The sequence below is a fragment of the Orbicella faveolata genome, unplaced genomic scaffold (genome assembly GCF_042242905.1).
Source record: "Orbicella faveolata isolate gen_17 unplaced genomic scaffold, um_ofav_v1 contig_3, whole genome shotgun sequence".
In the NCBI taxonomy this organism is placed as follows: Eukaryota; Metazoa; Cnidaria; class Anthozoa; order Scleractinia; family Merulinidae; genus Orbicella; species Orbicella faveolata.
In genome coordinates, this window is record NW_028301558.1 from 18090411 (window position 1) to 18107121 (window position 16711).

At 37.9% G+C, this 16711-nt stretch overlaps 1 protein-coding gene across 1 annotated transcript in view; it reads left to right on the top strand.

The window, feature by feature from the left end:
• The window catches only part of LOC110057416 (protein virilizer homolog), a 29411-nt gene that overhangs the window by 7330 nt on the left and 5370 nt on the right, over positions 1-16711 (top strand). Inside the window, exons 8-45 of the mRNA XM_089297471.1 lie at positions 95-124; positions 324-422; positions 1170-1233; positions 1720-1748; positions 1855-1910; positions 2026-2074; positions 2441-2471; positions 2940-3013; positions 3253-3336; positions 3573-3654; positions 3875-3942; positions 4117-4200; positions 4596-4684; positions 5265-5502; positions 6039-6142; positions 6541-6650; positions 6733-6800; positions 6901-6939; positions 7424-7501; positions 7781-7823; positions 8249-8329; positions 8915-8989; positions 9335-9415; positions 9537-9599; positions 9807-9912; positions 10307-10416; positions 11090-11418; positions 11870-11942; positions 12704-12771; positions 13126-13194; positions 13569-13677; positions 14019-14109; positions 14335-14391; positions 14707-14802; positions 14897-15011; positions 15596-15667; positions 15894-16054; positions 16319-16381. Of these exons, the coding sequence (XP_089153597.1) occupies positions 95-124; positions 324-422; positions 1170-1233; positions 1720-1748; positions 1855-1910; positions 2026-2074; positions 2441-2471; positions 2940-3013; positions 3253-3336; positions 3573-3654; positions 3875-3942; positions 4117-4200; positions 4596-4684; positions 5265-5502; positions 6039-6142; positions 6541-6650; positions 6733-6800; positions 6901-6939; positions 7424-7501; positions 7781-7823; positions 8249-8329; positions 8915-8989; positions 9335-9415; positions 9537-9599; positions 9807-9912; positions 10307-10416; positions 11090-11418; positions 11870-11942; positions 12704-12771; positions 13126-13194; positions 13569-13677; positions 14019-14109; positions 14335-14391; positions 14707-14802; positions 14897-15011; positions 15596-15667; positions 15894-16054; positions 16319-16381 (3338 nt within the window). The remainder of the gene's footprint in view (positions 1-94; positions 125-323; positions 423-1169; positions 1234-1719; positions 1749-1854; positions 1911-2025; positions 2075-2440; positions 2472-2939; positions 3014-3252; positions 3337-3572; positions 3655-3874; positions 3943-4116; positions 4201-4595; positions 4685-5264; positions 5503-6038; positions 6143-6540; positions 6651-6732; positions 6801-6900; positions 6940-7423; positions 7502-7780; positions 7824-8248; positions 8330-8914; positions 8990-9334; positions 9416-9536; positions 9600-9806; positions 9913-10306; positions 10417-11089; positions 11419-11869; positions 11943-12703; positions 12772-13125; positions 13195-13568; positions 13678-14018; positions 14110-14334; positions 14392-14706; positions 14803-14896; positions 15012-15595; positions 15668-15893; positions 16055-16318; positions 16382-16711) is intronic.

Here is a 16711-nt window from a genome sequence, read left to right on the forward strand (position 1 = left end):
GTGTGTTTGGTGTTTATTAATGCAATGCACAGGTCAGAACAAAATAATCATTTGAATTTTGTAACAAATCGTCTATAATCTTCTTTGTAAATAGGATATGGATGATGGAACTCTGGAGGATGCTGTGAGTTTTAGAAATGATTTATTGTTCTTGACGCTTAAATATATATCTGCCCCCCAAAATCAGCCTATTATTTTTTCTTTTATCATAACTGTACATTTGAGCAGAACTTCTTTTTCCCTCTCTGACAGAATTTGCTCAAAATGTCACTTAATAGTTACATGTATTTACTCATTCAGTCTGGTTATTTTGCTTAATTCAGGATGTGCATTTTGGTGATTTGGATCTTTACAGTGAAGATGCTTGGATGTCAGTGTCTGTTAGTTTCAACCCTTACCAATGTGACTTGTCACCCTTGACTGTAAGTTACAGTGTACTTTACTTACTAATGGCTGTGCATGTACTTTCAAGTACATGTAGGGTTTACCAAATGCCATGTGGCAGTCTTGAGCAACATGTAAACAAGGCAAGGCATTCAGGCTGAGTGGAGCCTGGAAACATTGATGCATGCCGTACACTGTGCCATGTTGTGTGACAATGTAAAATAGATGATGTTTCATTTTTCTCCAACAGTCAATTATATAAATTATAAGCATATCATGATGGCACATTATCAAGCATTTAATATTTTGATGGCATGTCGATTATAGCTTCCAGCTCAATTTCAATTCTAATCAATTGTTAGCTTCCCAGTATGCACATGGAATGTGGTCCATCCAAAATAGAGTGACGTCGAGTTCGACAAGTGCCAGTTGCTTTGTTCTGTTTGTATGACTCAGCATACAGTCATGTAACTAATCATTGCGTCTAATACTACATGTATGCACAACAGAACGTTTTCTAACCAATCGGTGGATGTGTTGGATATTTACAATGTATTTAGCGCTATATAAATTTTATTATTATTATTATTATTATTATCATCATCATCATCATTATTACTATTATTATTTGTGCTGGTTTTCTACTCATCCTGTTTTTATACCACTCTCAGGATTAAGTGCAAAGCACAACGTATCCCTAAATAATACTGTCTTGAGCATAAAAGTTAAAAGAGAATTTAATTCACTCCAAGCAAACAGGGATATATGTCTACTTTCTTCTCCAGACATTTGCTGCACCTGATTGCACTGAGTATGAAAAGGCCATATTGAAAGCTATAGAGGATTCAGGTATGGTTTGATCTTGAGTACATGAACTGGGGATGGTCAATAGTCCTTCAAAAACCATGGGTCCTGAAAATTTTTTGTTGAATTTCATGGGTCTTGCAGTCTTGATCTTTTTCAGCTGCTATGTGAATGTTCATCTCGCAGTCTTGATTTTTTCACAAAGCTCTCACCAATTTGTTGGTTTGTCTTTATCATTGATGTCTGAACATCTCAGTCTTGCAGTCTGAACATCTTGCCCTTGTGTTTAAAACATTTGAGGTCTTGGTATCACAATTTTAAAAGTCAGAACTCACCTTCTCGTAAGTGTCACATTTACTCTTCACTATCCCTAGTACTGGTCAAACAGGCATGACAAGTAGACATGCCATGTTGCTACTGTCACTATTTCCATCTTACCGTAGGTTCCTTTTGTGTGGATTGGTTTCTACCTTTTTTTGTAATCATATTGGCTTAAATTCGCTTGGTTGATTGACTGTTTTCTTTTTCCAGATGTAGTAGATGATCAGGAAATCAATTTGGTATGTAAAATCAATTGACCAAACTTTACCAAATGTATTATTGAGTGACTGTAGAAGATGGAAGAAACTTGACAAGTGGTATAAAAGGTTTTTTTCCTCTACATAGGGGCAGACATTGTTTGAACATGTGGAGATGTGCTGCACTTCAGAGAGGAATATAAAGTGAGTGGAATGATAAATTTCATATTTCTAGCACTTTCCTCAACTTTTATGTCTACATGTAGTTAAAAGCAAAATTTTTCAACTAGTAAAACCAAAACCTGTTTTGGCTCAACAGATGGATTGAGCAAATAGAAGAAATACCTAAACTTCTGATTCCAGGGCTGGTAAGTTAGTTGACATCTTTTTAGATTTGGTAAACTATGAAATAATAGTCAAAAGAGTGAACAGCAAGCAACATTTGGTCAAGGCAAAATGTAATAATTATATAAATAATATTTAATTTTTGTTTCAAAAATTGTGGTCATTCAAGATTGGTTCTGCTCAAATTCCTACACTCTTTCCAACAGTACCTCTTTGTACTTAGTCATGTTAATTTGGGATGCCTTGGGTATTGGAAACGTCTTGAGCAACTTTTAAGAGTAGATGGATAACTTAATAATCCTGTCTTGAAGTTGCTTAATATAAATGCAATTTAATTCAGTACATGATGTTAATTTAAGATGATCATGAATTTCGTTTTTATGTTGCAGGCTTATCTTGCAAGGACTGAGCAGAAAGAAGGTTTGATTATTAAAATTTATTTATACATATATGTAAAAAAAAGACAATTCACAAAAATAGGATTCTTCAGTAAATAACAGTTTTTGATGAGTAACCATGAGACAGGCTGTTGTATGAAACCCTCAGGTTAAAAACTGTAATTTAGTTTAAATTAATTGGATTTGTTGTAATTGCAAATAAAATTTCAAAGAATGAACCAAGAGAAAAAGATGAAAATGGATCTCAAGTTCTGCACAAAAAGTGAGAGAAAAGTAATCTTCAAACTCACTGATAATTTATCAAATTAAAACAAAGGAACTCATAATTACAACAGCAACACTTGTTTGGAATAGCTGATCTTAATTACCATTACAGTTTTAATTCTCAATTTAATTAGTCCTCATTTTCTTTATTTGGAATTTGATAGATCTTAAATACACTGTTGTTTCATCACAGAATTTCTTTAAAATACTCCCCCTGTTTTCACAGGAGTGATGAGAAAGCTCATTGAGTGGATCATGTATTCCTTGGATATTGAGATGGCTCAGAAACTTCCCATAGCGGTGAGTTCTGACAAAACCACAGAAACAGTCTGGGAACGTGAGAAATTGTACAGGAAAAAAAAAATGCTCAGATAACTCTCAAGTGAGCTTAAATTCAGCTGCAACAGTTTCTTTAACACTAAAAACATGGAGTTCATGGAAAGGAGGCATATAATTATTTATTTCTTAATCATACAGGTGTTGTATTTTACTGGAGGTTTGACTGTATAATCCTAGCTTTGGTTATTGTTCTTCCTCAGGCTAATATTCGATTGATAAAGGCAGGACTCAAGCTCGTTGGTGCAATGTGTTCTTGTGGATCAGATGTTGCTTCAGTTCTCATTGTAAGTTGTTCATTGATTTGTTTGTCCCACAGGCCTTGTAGTAAAAACTTTATACAGCCACATTATTTTTGTTTTGTCAGTGTTGGATTTTTCTTTAACACCTAAGATGCTGCGTGTCATCCAGTTTTTAGCACCTGCAATGTAGTCTTGTTAGCTGTGTAAGACCCACATACATTGATGAAGCAACACAAGCAGGATTGCAATGTGCAATCTTTTTTTTCCTTTCATCTTGGCAGGAAGCTGGAGTTCAAGAGACTCTTGGTAAACTTCTGACTACAGAACACATGTCATCTTCAATGAAACTCCTAACCCTTCAAGGTTAGTCTTTGGTGAATTTTGTTGTTTCAAATGTAATAATATCAAGTTCCTTGATCCAAGGTTTCTTGTGAGGCTACATAATGTCAAACTAGACTTTTCCTAAACTATTCAAGATGGCCTTATTCTTTTTATTTCATTAACAGATTTCTTAACTGTTACCCTGGATTTTATCTGTAACTAAAGGTTTTTCTCATATCTTTTTATTGCTACATGACTATAGCTATCAACAACACCACAGATTCTTATGTTGGGATGGAACATTTTCTTGGATGGGATGCTGATGACAAGGTATTGTAAATAACAATATTGAATTTGATATTCATTAATTGCAATATTTAGAGAGGAAGTCACATAAGCCTTAGCTGGTTTTTATGTAGGTCCTCCATCCTAGCCGTATTGGAATTTGGAGAGTTGGTTTTGTGGAGGAAAACCGGAGAATTAATTGAATTTTGATCTGTCTAGGAGAAAGAAACTACTGAGGGAACTGAAGTTAAACAAGAATCCCAAAGTTACCAACAGCTTGTTGACTTTCTACTGGCAGATCAGGTATGGTAAAGTCTGCATACAAGCCAAGTGGCCCATCAGGCCAGAGCTTATCCCTGTTTCTGTAGCATGAAGCAACTAGGACTATTTCTACTCCCCCCTGGATGGGATATACTAGTTCATCGCAGGGTTACCTCCCAGCATTTAATTCGCTGGTACCCCTTGTTTATACACCTGGGTGGAGAGAGGCACTGTGAGAGTAAAAGTAATAGTCTTGCCTTAGAACACAACACATTGTCCTCTTCCAGAGCAGCTTGAACCAAGATCTGGATCTTTAGCCTACAGTTCTCTTAGGCTGTCTCCTTTTGTCCTCCTTGGAAATTTAATTGAGCAGTTTCAAGATGGAAGTTTATTTTGTTGCTTGTGGTAATCTCTGTTTAATTTTCTGTTTGAATCAGACTGTGCGTGTGGTAGAAGCTGCCTCTGCTTTGGCCCGTAAAGTCCACTTGTATGAATTATTAGCACTTTTCCAGAAAACAGTTGACAAGTAAGTGACCATGTTGCATCTTATCTAAGCATTTTTTCCTATGACAAATTGTGTTGAGGTGGGGGGGGGGGGGGGGAGGGGAGGGGGTGTGCTCCTTGAAACCCTTACTCTATTTCAGACTGAGATTTGTGGTTTTTTGTACCCAATTTCAGACCTGACCCAAAATTTGAATTTTTAGACCTTAAATATAACCTTAAAGAAGCAGCAGCTTCTAAAATCACAAGAGTCACAAATGAAGCTTTATTTCAGACCAAACTGGTTATAATCTACACCCTATTTCAGACCAAAAAGCACTCAAAACTATACCCTTTGTTACAGCACTTACCTACATGTTGCCCTCATAGGGGAGTCCCCCCCCCCCCCCCCCCCAGAATACGCCAAGTCCATTTTCTACATGTCTATTGTATGTTCATTCACCCAGTCCATCTGTCAGTCTGTTGGTCCATCTGTTCATCAGTCCATTTCTCTGTCTGTCTTGGATCATCGTCCATCAACCAACAGTCATTGATACATTCATCAGTTACAAAAGAGCTCTGAAAATAATAATCTACTATTAACACTGTATTCACTCTTTGTGCAGAATTGTTGAAACTACTCCTAGTCCTAGACCTCCAGATGTGGAAACTGATTCTGCCGGCGAGGGAACTGACAGAAGGGAGACAACTGATATCATGTCACCTGACCCTGACATTGCCATGGATACATCAGGGGTGGTCCCTGGAGAGCACGATCAAACTCTTGATACTGAAAAGATAGAGATAATAGCAAGCACTCTGGAGGAGATTTGTACATTCCTTAATCAGGCCCAACACTTGATAGTAAGTGCTTTATTTCTGGTAATCTGTATGACATTGCTAATGTGCTACAAGGATGTACTGAGCACATATAATGCCCTGATTATGAAAATCATATGTGAGCAACTGTAACGCTGGAGCAAAAATTGTTGATGCATAATAATGAAACTGCTAAAGAAACCGCAAGGACACAATATGGCAAAACATCTTTTGTTACTCATGGTGATGTCAGCATGCACTGCAATGACAAAGGAATCCGCAGTAAAAGAATGAAATTTATCAACATACTTTGTAGTGGACAAATGCATAGCAACACTAAGTTGCTACATGTACCATCATTGCAGAATGTGAAACTGAAAAAAAAACTTGAAAACAACAATATGAAGAACTTACAGGAGAAAGTTTTGTGTATCGTGAGAAACATCATTATTTTTTTAAAAGAAAAATTGTAAAGAAACAATACAATTTATTCTATGTGTCCAATTGAAGCTGTAGCTTTTTAGTTCTATGACCACAACTATGATTTGAGTGATAAGTACAAAGTGTTGTTTTTTTACCAGGTACAGTCTCCTGTGAAGGCATTTCCCACCTCAGCCAAGATCACAGGATTTGACTCTTCCCCCAAGGATCCCTACCCAGTATTGTTCCACCTCTTTAAGGCTCGGTAAGCTAGATCCAAACCAGTCTCACGATGGTGTAGGTAATTATTGTCAGAGACATAATAGTCTGGTGAGTGTGCTGGATTCCAGCTTCAGAGTGTTGGGTTTGATATAACAGTGCATGGTTTAGTTCCATGAAACTGTTAAAGCAATCTGGAAAAAAAGGGACAGGCTAACTAGTGACGGTTTAACATTACATTCAGCCGGAGCAACCAAAGTGCTGCCTGTGTGTTCCAACTTGGTTTCCTAGCAGATTTGAAATATGGTATTTGAAATACATGTACAGTACTACTGTTAGTTCCATTTTAAGAGTTCAGTGTCTGTATGGAAGGAGCTCCTTATAAAAATAAATAAGGAGTTGCTTGAGGGTTGTTTTCACAAATTTTTCTTTCCCTTTTTCCAGTCGTCTGCTGGAGTCTATTTTGATTGTGATGTCTTCAACAGCCGGATGTCATCCTTCAGTTTTTGCTCCCATCAGAGACATTTTCTTTTCGTTGCTGCAGTCACAGAGAGGTACAGTACATTGTATGATTCTGTTTTGCCAGTTAACCTTGCCATTATGGTAACATCTCACTCTTAATTCTGTGGTTTGCAGGGTTGCTGTTTCTGTCATCACATCCTGATACAATCAATGGTCTAATTCGTGTCCTTACTCAAACAACTGTGAGTAGTTTGTACACAGAAATGTACAGGTTTTTGTTTGTGTTCTTCTTGTGTTTTCTTTGTGTAGTCAATGTGATTTTGATTTTGAGTCTGATTTCAGGAAGCCGACATTCACCACAGTGATGCAGCTCCACTGAATGTATGTATTTATTTTTAAACAGACAAGTAAAAACTGTTAAAACTCATCAAACAAGAGCTAATTAGTTTAAACTCTAAAACTAATTAAAACTAATTAATTCATAATTATTGAGATGGTGGCGAGCAAAATGGTGATTTTTTTTTGCAGTTTTGTCTACACCCGTACTGTGTGAATGATGCTGTATACTTAAGATCTTTCAGTAATTTCGTCATCTTTCATAGAAATTTCATTTATGTGGGGGAATGATCATAATCCAAAACCAAAATACATGTACACGTAACATTCTATACAACGAAGTAAAATGTCTCAACTTGAGGTAAAAAGGGACAAACAAATTCTAGTGGAATTCTGTCCTCAAGATTATGGACTGCTGTTTATTGTATTACTGTATTTACTTATTTCCTAGATCAAGGAAGTACATGTCTATTGTATCACTAGACGTACTGATCCACATTTGATTTATTCCATGTTTTTATATTTCCAGGAAATCCTAAGAGACACTACAGTAGCAGACGCTTGTACTCCTCAACATCTTGGACTTCTATTGATTTATCATTTACAGGTGAAGATACAAGATAAAATTTGACTAAGTCACTACATGTACAGCCCAACCCTTATTAAACGCCAGCCCTATTAGGCAGTCAGTAATCAAAGTCCCGATGAGGGCTTTTCTAGCTATTGTTTTAAGCAGCCAACCTCTTTTAAGCGGCCACTATCCATTTCCCCACGGGTGGCCATTTAATAGGGGTTGAACTGTATTGCAAAGCATCTTAATTTGCTGATTGTGAACAATGTCTATAAGGGTTAATAATGTTATTTCCCTCGTGATCCTTTGTTATAGACTCTCCAAGCTGTAGATCAGTTGCTGACTTCTCTATCTCCAGGTACACTGTATGTCAACTTTTGGAAAAAACTGTGATGTGTTAGATTTCAGCATAATATTATTATTGTGCTGAGAACTTTGGAGGAAGAAAATAAAATAGCAGGTCTGAGGCGACTTCTATGAAGCTTTTGAAACCTCTGAGGAGTTTTCATAGCTTACCTTATTATAACTGCTGTTATGTAGGTACTTCATGTCACTTCATTTCCTGACTGCAAAGATCATTTACCATTACAAGACTTTCATTTTCATTCGTTGAACAATCGTGTTTGTTTTAAAACATGTCGGTAAAATGTGACCTGTCTTTTTTTGTTGTTGTTTCTCAAGTTTCATTGTATAAAGGATGAAGAGTAGCAGTACAGTTATTACTTACCATAATTTGTAAACAATGTATTATAATTGATGACTGACAATAGCTTTTTCTTCAAGGTTTGCTGCCAAATGATATGGATGGTGCAGACACTTTGTCTACTTTACATACTCTCTACTCCATGACTTTTACTGCAATTGGTGAGTGCTAAGAACAAGCTAGCATCGTAGCAAACTGTACATGTAGCTCTGGAAGTATCAAGAGTCATTATGACATTCTACTGTCATTTTTGGTGGGACTGTACTTTCAGTGTGTTGCCCTTTGTGGGAATGCTACTTTGGTATTAGAGTTCCAGACTGTTTTAAAGGCAAGGTGTTCAATGGGACATTCCATTGGGTCAATGGGTTTTAGTTCTCAAATACCATCAGCTGTTTTCCATTGACTTGTTAGGTCAGGAAGCAGATTTTCTTGGGTTTTTGACCCAAGAACCTCTGTTGTCTGGAACACTGTATTTTCATGGGACTGTATGTTCACAGGGTTTCTGCTTTAGGGGATTCAACCTTAATGGGACAACCAATTTCAGGGGGTTGGCACCTTTTGTGGGTCTGCCGCTTTCAGCTTCTACTTCAAAGGTGGTCACTTTTAAGTGGCCAGAATAAGTATTTATTTCATTAAACAGATGTCAACTAATTAATTTATTTTATTAGCATGACCCTGAACAGCTGGTTCAAAGTGAAACAATCTAAGTAGTAAATTCATCTTTCCAATTTTTTTTTGTTTACCAGGTAAAGCTGCAGTGATTTCTGTTCTCAGTCTGGACACTAATCTTAGGTCCCTACTGCCATTTGTGGAATCCACAGGTAAGTGCCTCACCTTCTCTGTGGCTGTTAAACATTTCTTTTCCAGTAGTCTGTTTACAGATTGCTTGATTGATTGTCATTCAGTCCTTCACTGTTAGTTGTGAGAATTCGGTGATACACCAAGACTTGTACAGGTAGTATCCTCTGGTGGTCTTGGCTTCTATCACCCATGCGCATGTACTGAGCATTACATTGCTTTATGAAATGTTCAAGAAATCACATTTTCTACTTTTGCCAGTGCGTGTTGCATTGCCAGTATTTTTTTGGGCATGAATCATCGTGACCGCACATATCTGTGTGTTTCTTAGACAAGTCATGTTTTGGTTTATTTTGCATTTTGATTAGGAGATGCAAAAGATGATGCTAAATTAAAGAAGTGTGTCTCCACAAGATATGCCACTGTGTTGATTCTTTTAACAATAAAATGTGAGTATTATAAGTCCTTTCTACTGAATTTTTTTAGGTAGTTTTAGAAAAGATTGCTACGTATCAATCAATTTGGCTCTGTTCTTGTGATATATGTTTGAAAACTTGTTTTCCTTGGCAGTGTCCGAGAATGTTGAAATGTTATCAAAACTGGCTCCAAGACTCTTAGCTGTCACTGTAAGAGGTAAGAGTTTATCAGAATGAACATATTACCATTGATGTTATTAATGTATTGAAATTATGATCAATAGGCTTTGGGACAGTAAACAGCATTTATATGTGAAATAATTTAATGTTCTGTCTGTTAATTTTATTGCTTTACTCTGCTGTCCATTTTGAGTTTTGAGTTTTTCTTTGATTATTGATTATATCTTTTACTATTTTCTCTCAGTGGATGCAGATTCTTCAATCACTGAACTGGGCCACTGGTTGGTCGCACTGAAGGACATCAAGTTTGATATGTCAAGCATCACCAAATTAGTGGAATTTGTGAAAAGGTAGTTTTTTGAAAAGTTAACTGAAGACAAAGTCTGTGTCAGATTTCTTTACGTTTTCCTGATATTAAGTTCTGACAGCAGCTACATGCACTTGATAGCTTTTTGTAGATATGTAAATATCCAGAATCCAGAATCTGAAACAAATTTTGGAAAGACTCTTTTAGTGAACTATCTTCATAAGTATTGAAATACCACTTGATTGTGCTAGTCAGGCAAACCATCATTCAGTTGTGGTCAGCGGCCTGGCCCCAGTTTTTCGAAGGCTGGATAGCGCTATCCACCGAATAAATTGCTATCCAGTTGTGTAACGTCAAACCATTCTGTTTTTAGTTGGGAGACAAGATGTTGTTCATTCACAATATAGCTAACTTGTTTCTGATTTCATTGTCTTTAGCCAGTTAATTGAGATTAATAACACTCCAAGCATAGCCTGTGGAGTGTTGATGGCTCTTAGAGTTCTCAGATATCTTGGCTGTCCAGCTGACAATTCAAGTGTTGGTGAAGGTAAGTTTCGCTGGGTCTTGTGAAGTGTACTAGAGTGGATTTTTCATGGCAGTTGTTCAAGTAAAACTTATCATTGTAGACAACCATAGCTTCCCATTCATGACCGAAATCTTTTCTCTGGAAACATAAACACAAGGCCAGGGTTTTCCGAACGTTTTGTTTTGCAAATTTGGTGTCATTTATGCGGTTAGTCTTTTGCGAATCATGTAATTGACAATTCAGAACTTGAAGGACAAAGGTGAAACTGTTATGAATTATGGAAGGAGGAGCATAGCGCAAGTCTGATTTCATTTAGTTTTGTTTTCTGAATGGCTGAAAAAAGAACTCTCTTTGAAAGGTGAGAGCATGTAGTGTAACCTTGTTAAACCAAACTTTCTGAACACAAAGGAAAGCAAACACGTTAATCATGATTTATGATGAGTGGGAAGAATTAACTTTACAACAAGTCGCTCTTGGTTGACTATCAATCTGGTTTGTGCGCGTTCGGTTTTCTAAGGTGAAAAGATATTTTTTGTCACCTTGTTTGTTTTGAAAGCGATGTTTCCTTATTTATTCACCGGTGAATTTTAGATCCATACTCAGATCCAAAGAAGTACATTTTGCCTTAACTTGCTGACCGTTATTTCAGTTGATTGATTTTGAAAAATTATTTCAATTCCTTTCCACATTGCAGTAGTTCAGAAAGATTTGAACCAAAACTTAGCTTGTATTGAGTTGTTCTCTGCAAATGCCATGGATGTCTTCATCAACACGTTTCAAAAACTCGGGGAGTTTCTTCTGCGGCCTTGGAGACAGGGACAACCCCTGCACACTGGTCCACCCCTAGTCATGGTCTCCATGGTAACACCTCTTCTGGCATTGGTGAAAACTCTATTGATAGAGCTGCTAAACAGCGGAAAGTACCAGTTTAAAGATGCAAGGCTTATGAAATCGCTGATGGTACTTCACACAGTGATGTGCACGGCTCCCATGACAGGACAGCTAAGCAGTCTTGCCCACAAGGTGTGTGGAAAAACATTTTAGGAGGGGAGTGGGGGGGGGGGGGGGGGTGTATAGGTGTGGGCGAATGTTGATGTGTGCCTGGAAACAGCGTTGTTTGTGTGTGTGTTTTCCCGGATATGTGATGTGAGAGGTTGTAAGTGAACAAATTATAAGCTACGCTAGAGAAATAATATTACTTTCACTTTAGTTTACATTGGTTTAATCTCACTGTAGTTCTATGCACGTGTAGATTGCCCATGTTAATATTTATATTTGGTGCTGGTAGCTGATCATGAGAAGTTAAGTTTACTATATCCCGTCAGCTCACTCAGTGTGAATCCTATATTCTGTGGTCTGCCATTTTGAAATTATCCTGTTGATATTAAGTGTGTTTTACCGGCGTTTATTAGCACAGCCTGCGCTGCCTGTAGTACTGACTTATTGTATTTTTTTTTTTCGTTTTCTCTCAAAGATCCAGGGTGAAATCGTTGATGTGTTTATGACATTCACGAGGCCAATCATTCAGTCAGCTGATCACGAGGAAGGTATACGATTAATTATACCAGAAAAATAAGTCGTGGCTAAATTATGACGCGAATTAGAGTCATTTATGCACGTTTCTGCCAATACCTAACCTGCGATCAAGCGCTCTCTCTTTTTTTTTTTTCAAAAAAACAAAAAAAAAACAAAAAAAGGAAAGAAAGAGCGCCTGATCGCAGGTGAGCCGATACCAACAAACTCAGACTCAGAGCTCTAGCTTGTATAAATGGGGCAAAATATTACTTGGCTTAGCGGTAAGTTGTTTTCATTGTGAATTGGCGTAATTGTTACAGACGATGTGACGAAAATGAGGAGATTACCACGCAATGGGCTTTTAATCCAAATCTTATTTTTCTTGTATAAATAGTCCTGTTTTCTCTGCGTGTTTTCTCCACTCGCATAGCTCACCGATCGAGGCACTGCTATTACATATAGTATAAAAGCAAGTGACTTAACGCTATCTCGCTCTGAGGCTTGTATCAAAATTCATCGAGATAGTTCATAGCGTTGTTTTTGCGAGACTTATAAGTCAAAGTTCTAAGTCAAGACATTATTTTTTCGAATTACTTGCCTGTATAAGTTGTTCGAAAAAAGTTAAGCATGCATAAATAACCTCTGGAGATGAAAGGTCTAACAGACACCTCAACTTATTGTTTATGTACACAACTCTCTAATCATTGTTTCGTGTATGTGCTTTTGTTTCATTGTTTTTCTGCTTTGTCGTTTGACCTATTCTTATGCTGTTGTAATTTTTCTTTTTGGACAGCAATAAATGAAAGCATTTGGTCTTTGATGTTGAAGGAACTTCTCGAGTACACGACATCAGCTCCTCAGGTCAGTTGTGGCCGTATTTTTAAATTTACAAATCACCATTCTTTGCGGAGATCACTGTACTCTGGCTTTTCTTCTTTCTGAACCAGATGGATCTTAGACCTCTCCAAACTGGCTGATACGTGACGTTTGTCTTGTTTACTAGCTGGCTGGACTGCTAAGTCTAGTGTTTAAAGCTAGTTTGCGCCAAGCTAACGCCGCGAATTAGTTGTGAAAGAATTCAAAAATTCTTTGACCAGACATCTCCACATATGATCACTTGTTCTTTGTTGTTGACGATGGTTTGCTTGCACATCATGACATTAGTAATATGTTTGCCTTATTTCCTATTTACCTTTCCTATTTGTTTTTCAACAGGCGTTTTTAGGAGGACTTGTTCTACTGTCCGAACTGTTACCGATACCATTACCTATTCGCTCTTTGGAGGTATGTTAGTTGGAGTCTAATACCTTCCTCGCTGGGAATACTGTCTTCAAACATTTTCAAGCCAGGAGATTTTGCCTGAAACGCTACGTTATTCAGTTTTAGGGTGATTATGAAAGTGTTGTGATTTTGCCCTATGTGATTGTCGACTTCTCTGTCGACGGATGCCACATACTACGGCGGGAAAAAACGTTACCAACGCGGCACATTATGGCCGAAGAACACCACTGTTTTTTGTGTTATGTGTAAAGACTCTCCAACCTCCTGATTGGCTGTTCATGACGTGGGGAGAAGAGGTTCTTTTGCGTTGCCACAAAATTATGTCTAAGGAGTTTAGTTACTTCACATTTTTGTTGTGTGTTATTTTTCTTTGTTAGGACATGTCTCAAGAAGAAGCGAACCAGGTGATGAATCACCGCCGGCTGTGGAGTGCACATCTTAATCCACTCAGTACTGAGTTACAGGGAATACTAAAGGATCTAGCAGGTACGACTCCTATAGACAAATGAATTATTCCAAGCTGTTCTGTCTAGATGACCTCACGCAAAATTGTAAAGTGGTAGTTTAACAATAACTGTTTGCAGCCGCTCTAAATACTTCACAATGTTACAGAGCAATTTGGAAGTTCTTAGTGGAAGTCAATTAATTGGTCAATGTGAGCTAAATTATGGGTTTGGCTGCAGCCTAGAAACCGCTTTTACCAGCAAGAGCGTTATCTCTTTTGTAAGGGTTTGATTGCAACTGAGGGGTTTTTTTTTTAAGTGATTGGTCTCCACCGCATGCCCTATGTGAAGTTTTTCAGTAGCTCTTTTTGTCGTTCTTTGCAGGATCAGCGTGTCACAACCTTCAGCAAGTGATGAGGAGAGTATGTTCGCAGCTGTCAGACCTGTCTGCACCCACTGCCTTTAATATCGTCAGGTAGGCCCTACATCCACTAAACGCTTGCAAGTCTTTCCTCAAACAAGCACTAGAAAGCAACAGAATTTGTGACTACTCGGGCCAAAGGCGAGTGATTAGCAACTTCGTCTTATTTTCTGTGGATTAATAAGCAGAGTAAGCAGAAAGGGATGTTGCGAGAGGCCTAGGTACCAACCGTCCACTCGACTAGCAACTGATTCATGTTTTTGTGTGAACCTTTATCAGAACACTTCTGGAAACACTGGACAGCGAGATGAATAAATCAAGTGGAGAAGAAAACAGGTAAGGATGATGCTCTTTAGTTTCCGTCCTCAATACCCCAGATTTTGCGCTGTGTTAGTGACACCTCTATTGTTGAAAAGGAACCATCCCCTGCGATGCTCTTCGCCCTTTGCTGCACTTGCTTTTGTTGTCGTTAACCAGACTTTGAAGACGTCAATACGATAGTGTGCTCTGCAAAAAATCGCTTGATTAACGTTGTGCAGTAACATCTTTCAGTTCTGGAAAGGAGAGAATGGGAATTGGATATTGGAAGAAAGACGCTGTTTTGATTGTTACTTACCGTGCGTTTTGTGTCTCTTGTTTTACTTGTTGAAGCTGTACCGGGGGAGGCGTACGTATCATGACCCTGTTGGCTTATTTGTCATCCCAGCCAGCTGTAAAAGTGTCGCTTCTTCAACTTTTGAAAACAAGGTAGGTGATCAACATGCAAAACACCGGTCAGTAGAAAATCATCTTTGCACTGAAAAGAATGAGGAAAGTGATGGACTTGATTTTCTGTTTACAGTGGGAATGCTAAGAACGATGACTTGTTGTTTCCCAGTCTCTTGCCGTCCATGTTATCATGTTTGAAGGGCTCCTCGGAAAATCAGCTGGTGTCCAGGTCTCAGTACTGTGTTGTGGTATGGAACTTTCTGTTGTTAGCAAAAGCATTTGTAGATTTTAATAAGCAATTCTGCTGAAGATCAAAAATCGCTCCCTTGGGTTTGAATTCAGTGATTATTTAAAGGGCAGTGTAGCAAACTATATTCGATAAGATCGAAACTGATCGTGAATTGAAGTGAAGTGAAGTGAAAGACTTTATTTAATGAGGGTGACCCGTGACAGTAACTTAAGTTACTGATAAACTTGGGGCCCTCAGCTTAAAATAATCAGAATGCTAAAAATATATTATTTACAATAAAATGCTAAAATACGATATTATTTACAATAAAATACTTAATTAAGTTACTATTAAAAATGGTGACAAATAATAAACTGGACTTACAATTTCAAACATACTACGAATAATAATAGAATTGACTTGCAAGTTTACATGTTTACAATTGTTATATGTTTTCCCTCCCTTCCCGTCGGTTACATGTTTTCCCGCGCTTTTCACTGCGCTGGTCCCTGGCTGTATGTTTTCCTGCGCTTGTCTCCAGTTATATACGTTTTTCTGCCCTTGTCAACAGAGTTGTAACATGCTTTGTTTGTTTCGTTTTAGTCCATCGTACAGTCCCTGTGTGATCCCACAGTGAGCCTGATGCCGTTTGAAACTCCATTCACTGACCAACATGTAAGTTATTTTGAAATGTTGTCTAAATTGTATAACTTTGGTGCTAAATAAGCTATCCAGTCAGAATTTCGTCATGAGGCCAGGCTTGTTACCACAGTGTTGCTTAGTAATATTTACGAAAAGACGTTATGGGGATTCGGACCATGGAATCCCCCTCTTCTGTCGGTTTCTTGGAGCTGTAATTTAATAATTTGTTATTTTTGTGGTCATTGTTGTTTTTTAATAGTTGGCCAATACCCTGCCAGACAAGGAAATGCTGGAAGTTATCTGTGCAGCGTTGTTAGAACACATAGGATCAGAGCAGCAATCATTTGCCACCATATTGCTTGCTCTGAGAACCTTGTTGACTCTGACGGAACACAATTACGGCGTCTATCATCAGAAAATGTACGTAAAAGTGCTTTAATAGACCTTACCACGGTGTTAGAAGCCATCTTGACAGTTGAGCAACAGTGTCAGACATTTCAATGTTCATATATATGCCTCTGATTTTTTTTCCGCGAACTTGTACGCGGCTTGTAAGTTCGCGCCACTTCACGTGTTGCCTACCCGTCAAGATGGCTTTCAAGCCGTAATGTCTGTATAGGGAGTTCTTTACCTTTCGCACTAGAAGGAGGTTTTCACGGAAGTTATGTTTCTTTTTTTATTCAGAGCGCTGGAGAATAACAGTGAAGTGTTTTATCGACTCCTTAAAAGACTATCGTCCTCTTTTGAGTAAGTTCATACGGGTAAATAACGTTGCCTTTTGATAAACCGGGGGGCTTGCATGTTTGGTTACTGGATTTTTTACCGCTGGTGAACAAAATCTTGAGACATTCGTCACAAGTGTGTATCCCTTCCGTACCACAAAATGGAAAAGGAAAACCCTGTTGTTGTTTTGTTGATCATAATTCACACTTTCTTTCAGTTGTCAAACTACGAAGGAATTCAAGCCAATCTTGTAAGCTTGCACGTCGCCTTCTCAATGTCCATACTGCACTAACTGCAATCTATTTCTATCCTCGACAACGTTTGTCGTAACCGCTTCCTAATGGGTCCCTGTTA